General features: G+C 39.8%; 2 protein-coding genes across 2 annotated transcripts in view; one reads left to right on the top strand and one right to left on the bottom strand.

The window, feature by feature from the left end:
• The window catches only part of KIAA0556 (KIAA0556 ortholog), a 67,118-nt gene extending 59,958 nt beyond the window's left edge, over positions 1 to 7,160 (bottom strand). The window contains exons 1-4 of the mRNA XM_019471695.1: positions 7,089 to 7,160; positions 4,961 to 5,130; positions 3,656 to 3,658; positions 421 to 503 (exon numbers count right to left, since the gene is read on the bottom strand). Coding sequence (XP_019327240.1) covers positions 421 to 503; positions 3,656 to 3,658; positions 4,961 to 5,130; positions 7,089 to 7,150 — 318 coding nt within the window. The 5' untranslated portion in view covers positions 7,151 to 7,160. The remainder of the gene's footprint in view (positions 1 to 420; positions 504 to 3,655; positions 3,659 to 4,960; positions 5,131 to 7,088) is intronic.
• A 322-nt stretch (positions 7,161 to 7,482) lies between these two features.
• GTF3C1 (general transcription factor IIIC subunit 1) overlaps positions 7,483 to 7,942 on the top strand; it is a 44,569-nt gene continuing 44,109 nt past the window's right edge. Inside the window, exon 1 of the mRNA XM_009278751.2 lies at positions 7,483 to 7,499. Within this exon, the coding sequence (XP_009277026.1) occupies positions 7,483 to 7,499 (17 nt within the window). The remainder of the gene's footprint in view (positions 7,500 to 7,942) is intronic.

Here is a 7,942-nt window from a genome sequence, read left to right as displayed (position 1 = left end):
TGGGTGGTGCTCAGTTGCCAACTGAGGTTAAACCACGACACAGGGACTTATCTCCAAAATGAGGTTCTCCACCCTTGGCACTAGATAAGCTCTCTAGGCTTGCCATCAGAGATGTCAAGCAACAGCTCTTCTGCTGGAGGACAGATTGAGCCAATCATGTCAAGGCTACAAAAGCTTCTGTGGTGGATGTCACTGAAACCAGAACCTTTCAATGAGATTCGCCTCTTCAGGATTCAAAGTAGAGACAAAACTGGTCAGGGTATCATTTCACATTGTCACTCAGTATCCAGACCAAACCAAGACTCAGATTCTACAAGAGTCCCAACTGCCCACTATCTACTAGTTGCAACCAATTTCCCCTAAAATTATTTACAATCTAAGGATTAGTTTAAATATGCATTCTTTCAAACTGTTTCTTACCTGAAGCCAACTTCTGCGTTGTATTTTGCTTGGTGCAGTGTGTGTGCTGCGTTCTCGCAACTCACTCTCTTCTAGCTGGGCTGCTTTTTCAGAATGTAGAGACAAGAATTAGAAGACAGAAAATAGAAATACGGTATTTGACAATACACACCTTAGTTTGTGTTTGGTTTTTTTTTTTTCCCAGATGAGGACAGAAGAGTAAATCTTTGACATGTGAATGGTATCAACAACTGAAAAGGTTGTTTTCAGATACTGGATAGTTGTGCATTAGTAGCAGGAGTTTTGAACCTCTCCGGGGACAGTCATCATCATGTGTATTCAAGAGAATAAATTGTTTACAAATACATTAGCTTAACAGCAAGTGAAGCCCCACATTCATTGATATGAAAGTATAGAAATATGTTCTAGAATAGGGGTGCACATCATTCTAACTCCTAGCTGAGTAGACAGTAAGCTGTCTTAGGAAGCCAACTGAGCCCAGAACCCATACTACTGAAGGCAGACTCTGATAGACAGGGTTCCCGTGAACAACAGGTGAAATGCTGGGTTTACAAAGGAATTGTGTGTATTTACTCTCAAACTAAGGAAACATACGGTATTGGCAGATTAAACAGAATGTATTAGGAATTTAACATACTGTGCAGAGAAGGATTCTTCATGTGCAAGTCATAAATGAAGGACAAACAATCACTTTCCTTCATTTCTAAGGCAAGGAATAGTTGTTCCAGAACTTCTGCAAAAATTCTGTGTATGGTCAAGCAGAACTAAGGGTTCCTGTGCTGGAAATGGTCTCAACTTACAGTGGAACAACAGATTTTTGAGAAGATGCTTTGATTGAGACAAAGAGACAAACGTCTTGCAGGTCACATGAGCATCCTCAATGAAGCAAGGACATCACCAACACTCTCAACAGCATTCTAAATAAAGGCTTCTCATTTCCTATGTCCAAGACAGATTTACAGCTTCCATTTCTTCTCAGTGGAGAAAAATAGCTGACGCAAAACCTTTTTTCTTTAAGCCATAATTTAATGGTCACCCTAAGCCAGCAGAAACTGGCACTACCAATAAAAGAAGCAGTCGTCCTACAAAGGTCATAGAATCACAGAAAGATTTAGTTTGGAAGGAACCTCTGGAGGTCACCTAGTCCAACTTTCCATTCAAAGCAGGGCTTACTTCAAAGTTAGATCAGGTTGCTCATTACAACTCTCAATACCACATTTTCTTTTTTGGGTTGGACAATGCTACATGCACCTGTGCAGTGAACTGTTCAGAGAATTGATATGGGCAAGTTTTAACTGAGGAAAAACTTAAAAGAAAGATTACTTTTAACTGTAGTCACTTGTGCAGTCTGGTTCACCATGAGATTGCACAAATGCTGGTACAAGCAGGTAGGAGAGAACAGGCACAGGGTAGGACTGTTCTTGGGGGAACAGTGTATGCTTATGTCAACTTAGAGTGATCATAAAATTACAGAACAAGAACAAGATGTTGTTCTATTGCTTCAGCACAAAGTATCTGTCTCCTAGGCCTGAAACAGGGCTAAGAACAGAGGGGAAAAGGAATGGACTGCTCCAAGGAAGAAACAAGATATATAACATCTTGTTTGGCAAAATAGCCTTTCCAACTAGAGCTCCTGCTACTCCATTAGGCTATTCCTAAGTAACTCCAGAAATACTTTGCTGTCATTAGCATTGCTGCTGACTGATTACTGTGAGGCTCTTCTGGCACTGAGGGTGAACTGTCCTGAGATTACAATGCCAGAAGCATGGTCTGATTCAGTCACTGCTTTGGGACAGAATTGGAAGCATCTTTCACTTCCTAAGCAATTCATCTCTTCTAAGCAACTGCCCAGAAGGCCACTCACATAGGCTATAAATGTAAGTAGGAAAAGGGGACAGGGTAGGACTCATGCTACCACTGCTGAGTATTTGGTTCTCAGAGTTGAGTATTTTGTGATGGATTCACGTGACCATGTTTCTCTAAACCAGGAAAAACAGTAGTTCAAATCCCAGGCAGAAGTTGATGCAGCTGAGCTGCATCTGTGCTATAAACATTACTTTAGAACAAAAACATCCTTCTCGTGGGATGGATGGGATGTGAATACCAACGACTACCTGTTTTGACACACAAAATAGGTCCACTGGTGTCATTCCCTTGGAGACTTGAGCTGGCAGGGCCCAGTCTAGGAGCCAAGGACTGAGTAGTACATCATCAAAATATTAGTCATAATCAAAGGAGACCCCATGCTACTCTTAAGCCATGTCTTTGTGACCACACGGACATTCACTGGAAGTACATACATGGTTGTGAAACTATGTCTGGGTTATACACCCAAAGAAATGACAGTATACCTAGAGACCTGCTTCACTACTTTACAAGCCCATCATTTACTTTAATTCATTTACCAAGCCTAAGCGTAAAAAGTTTATCAATCATTGTTATCATGAATTACTCGTAGGGAACACAGACAAAGAAAATAGTCCAGACAAATAGATTTGTGATGACACTTTTAGGAACCACAAAGACAGATTTGTGCCCATTCTGTATTATTAAGTATCACACATTCCTAATTTTTCAGTGAAGACTAATCCTATAGATGGATGCTTTAGAAGTAATAAATGATGCAGTAACTCTCATGGGAGATGGATAGGGAAGAAAATTCAGTGCTGTATCTCAGCTAGAAATCATTTCTGTAAGTAAAATCATGTTCAATAATTGAGAAGAAATGCCTAGAAATTAAACAGACCACAAAATTGCTAAGGTACTACCCCCAAGCAAGAAGTTTAGACAGATCACCAATGACTCCCACTCTGGACTCTAGTGGTAAAATCAAATGGAAGAAGAAAAATGACAGGATGATAATTTAGTTGATATCTTTCACTGCAGCTACACGTGTTTAAAATAACAACGTTGGATAGCTAAGAAACAGCAAAACACTGAGTTCTCTTCTGCAGAGATAATGCTACTGTCTCTAAGTTGATGGAGTTGAGGAAAGGAACAGAGACTGCCAGTGAAGTCTTTAAAGGTCCCTAAGACAAGCTTAAATATTCTACCTTAACTGAATCAAATGGCATTAAGCGACCATAAAAATAAACAAGTTTGGTTAAGCTTCGAGATAACAGCTGCACAGCAGAACTTGAAGAGGAAATTTCTCTTGACAGAGTTCTATTACAGCTGCTGCCACAATATCCCTGCACAATTTTTGGACCGAAAAGTCAAAGATGTTGTTTTACACCCTCTTTAGCTACCCAGTGTGACATCATCCCATCATCCCAGTGTGACAGAGCACACCATTTCCTTCTTTTTCCAATTTCCAGAACATGAACTTTTTTGCATCATTACACACAAGTTTTTACTTTCATACAGAACAGTGAAACTAGGTGACTAGCTGATTCCCTATCACCATCCCGTATAACCTGCAAGAAATTATATAGCAGACAGCTAAGCCTGAACACACTTCAACTTGGAAACAAATAGTATGCACCCAGTGTAGCAGGAAAACAAAGAAAAAAACAGATTGAGCTTAGAGTCATGGTTAGAACAGTTACTGAAAGAAAAGTTAGTTTCTGGTATTGTTGAGATTAATAAACTTTCAGTCATAATAAATTATCATATTAAGTAACTTTTTAAACTCTTTGTCTTCATTTTTAAGTGAAAGTAAAGCTTAAGCAGACACGATCTACACAGCAACAGATTAAAGGAATACATTCTAAGATAGACAGGTTGTAGCAAGCGTGAGAATAACAGACTAAGGTTGGTAAACTGCTTTACACGGGGATTTAGTGAAATCAACTTTATTTTCATGATGTTAAATGGATTAGAAGGCCAGTAAGCTCACACTTTATACCTTCATACATGCAAAATTATTCTTGTCACTACATTGCTCTCTATGACAGACTTAAATTAGAAATAAAATACACATTTTTAAATAAAGCCAACTAATCATTGGCAGAAAATGGTAGATTTTCATCACTTCAAATATTTAAATAAAGATTAGCTGTCCTTTTAAGACAACTATTATAGCTTAAACATAATTTATGAGCTTAATGCAGCTATTACTGGATATAATTTGATTGTAGTCCATGTCATCAAATGTCATTTGTCTACAGGACACCAGACTTAGATAACCAGACCAGATCTGAAAGTCCATCAGTCCATCAGATCTTAAAGTCTATGAACGGTGTTATGTATCGGACAAAGGCATACAACTATTTTACACTGGCAATTTATATACATTTATAATCTTTTAGTTTTAGTTATAACTGTTTAACAACTGGAGAGGCAAGGAAATTAAACTTTGGAATTAGTTAGGGATCAACTAAGAAATTGATAGGGTGATGCAGAGACCGTTCCTTACATGCAACCAGCAGAAGTACTCTGATGAAAGAGTCCCATGGAATTTCATTCCACCAAGCTCAAATGCTGCTGTCTCTTTATCACAGCCTGACCAGTAACCTCACCGACTGAATTACAGCTCTGATGAGTAAATGTTTAAAATAGTTCTAGACTGCAATCTCTGTAAAACTCTCATGTAACTCACCATTTGTTCTGGTGGTCTTTGTCTCATTTTTAAGGTAGCCATGTGAGTTGATTTTTCTGCGGTAATTTCTCAGCTCTGAATTAGCTCCATTCAGGTACAGAGAAAACCCTTGTTCTAACTGCTCCAGTTTGATTTGTATAGGATCCTTTCTTTTCAAACGTCCCAGTAGCCTGAAGTAAAAAGGATAATAATTCATCCTTACGCAGTGCATATATAGATGGTCAGATTAGCAATAAATACAAAAACACACGAAGTCACAAAGCTGGAAAATATGTTCATAGTTCAAATAACAATTTCAGAATATAGCTTCCAGGACCTGTTCCTGTTCTGTAATGCTTGTATGAGTACCCACATGCTGTGACATAAAGTTTGACCAAACCTCTCCCTTCTGAGATTTTTTCCATGTTGTTTCTCATTTCATGTTATTTTTTCCATTTGGTATTTAGTATATTTAACCTTTCTTCTTGAGAATTTTAAAGAGTTTTACTTAGAATTTCAAAAAGCTTAAAAATGGTTGAGCTTTTTTTCCAAGGAAAAAAAAAAAAGAAAAATATTATTTGTGTTTTGAAACTTGAGGGGGAAAGCCCCCAGTCAATAGCACAGTTAGAGATACCTGAAAATTAAAGTCTGGATAAAATAATATTAAAAAAACGCCCTTCCCCAGGCTCAATTTCAGTGAAACACCTACCCTCCCTCTTCCAAGTCTAATCTTCCCTCCTTTCGCTGTGAGTTATACTCAGTCCATCCTAATTCCTTCGGTGAGGTGACATGCAGGCCAGGAGGTTGGGGCCACGTGGGTGACAATTTCCGCCTGCCCCTGCACGGTGCTTCCTGGTTTCCCTCTGACTCCAGGGTGGGTCAATCCACAGGCCAAAGTCCCCCAGGGGCGTATGTGTTCTGACATGAGTCACCTTTTCCCAAGAGCGTGTCCCCGGACGTGTCCCCAGCACTCCTCTAGGCAGCATGCCTCCGCAGGAGCACCCCACTCCCTGCAGCCAGCACTCTCTCAAATCCACCCAGGCTGCTCCGACTGGCTGATGGTTTGGTACATGATGGGCTGTTTCTGTTAGTTTTGGATGCAGCAGGAGCCGGCTGTGACTGGCCCGGGGCAGTACCTGACCTGCTCCCACACAGGCTGCTCTGCAGCCCCCGCTATCCAAAACTGCCAGTTATGTCCAACACGTGAATGTATCCAGCATGCCTCTTCTGAAAGGTACAGTTGCCACCTGCTTGTCGTGTCATAATCCAGTGGCATTTGTCTCCACCAAAATTCGGAATTAGAGGTGTGGTAATAGGGATGCAAGTTGTTTCAATCATTAAATAATTTGTTTTTATCCTTTCCTAAAACCACTTTAGGAGACTATATATGAAAGAAACCCGCGTTCACAAAAATTGGCTGTTCTTCTAACACAGCTGTGGCTTTTGTAGGTTTTTTTGGTCTTTTCACCAAACAATTCAGTTTGTTACAGGATTTGAGTAAAAATCTTATGGCTTGTGGTAAAGGAGGGAATCCAGCAAGAAAGTTCTGTAGACCCTTCTGAATTAACCTATGAAATTCATCTGTCTAGGGTACAATGACAGGAAGGTTCATATGAACAAAGATTAAAATAAATGTTTTAAACTTGTCTGAAAGATACTGAAGTTTGCAAAAGCAACCTAGATGTCCTTATCTCCCACCTGAGCAGAGCCTGACTTTGCACATTTAACTTTAGCAACGTTTGCATGCAATTTTCTGTATTTGACAACATAAAAACCTTGCCTCATAACAACATCCTCACACAATGTGAGCTGCCAATTACTTCTGAATCTAGAATCTCTAAACAAAAAATCTTCCCTGTAAGCCATGGAAACAATAGCTATTTTATTAATAAATTTATCTATAGTTTAAAGTATGCTGAAGAAATAGTGTGATCTCCTCTAGAAATAAGAACTTTGATGTACCTAGCAAACAAAGGGAAGAAAAGAGAATCACCTGAATATTTTAAGACACAGCAAGTCAGACTTTGCATCACAAGTTTAAAACCCAAGTTTTTAAACTAATATTCACAACTGCTGATATTAGATACTATATTAGATAGTACACAACGGATATTACATACTCAATGTTGGTAACAATTCTGTATCTTACCGGTTTCTCTGCTGAAGGGATATTAAGTATTCATCATGTTTTTCATCAAAGTCAGTCACCATGTCCTTAATATAAAGCTGAAATGAGAATATAATTGTCACACTGAGGTATCGAAATGATTTATTATAGAGCACTACTGGCTTTGCACCCTCAATAGACAAGAATGCTATAAACTGAAAAAAGTTCCTTCTTCAACAAAGCGTAAGACTGTCAGTGTAGTAAATAAAGTTCCTGAAGAACAGAGGAAACGTTACTTGTTTTACTTATTTTTCAGAACCTTCACAATCTACTGAAGAGCCTAAAAATACTAAAAATGGAAGGCATATGCCTTCCTTGAGTTTACAATCCAAGAACTGAGAAGCAAGTCAATTCTGGGGCACAAGCTGAAAGGGCCATGCCCAAAGCCCAACTGTAGGATGATTTTCCCGAATTGCTACTGCTCATGAGGTCAGTTAATTCTCAAAGTTATTCACTGCGGAGGCTGTATACATTTAAAGTGTTTAATTAAAGATTTTTACCTTGCTTGCCTTTCGGGAAATATGAACCTTTCCAGCTATTCCCACCAAGTATCCCAGAGTTGCTGCTGCAAGTTGTGGTTGGGTGCCCTCTTACACGCTCAGAAGTTTAAACTTGCCACCAAAACTTTTAATTTAGTTCTGCAGCGAAAAAAGAAACCCCAGGTTTTGTCTCTTACCGACTGCAGAGTATCTCTGCTAAAGCACTGCCCCTGCTCGCGCCCTCGCCGAGGCGACGCAGCGTCGGGGCTGAACTGACAGCTCTCCCGAACGGCAGAGCGGGGCCTCGGGCTCGGGCCCGACCCCCCTGCGCTTTGCCTCGGCGGCGCCGGCAGGCAC

Source organism: Aptenodytes forsteri, unplaced genomic scaffold (genome assembly GCF_000699145.1).
Source record: "Aptenodytes forsteri isolate BGI_AS27 unplaced genomic scaffold, ASM69914v1 Scaffold26, whole genome shotgun sequence".
Classification (NCBI taxonomy): domain Eukaryota; kingdom Metazoa; phylum Chordata; class Aves; order Sphenisciformes; family Spheniscidae; genus Aptenodytes; species Aptenodytes forsteri.
The sequence above is the reverse complement of the archived record's forward strand: the minus strand, read 5'-3'. Positions and strand labels throughout refer to the sequence as shown.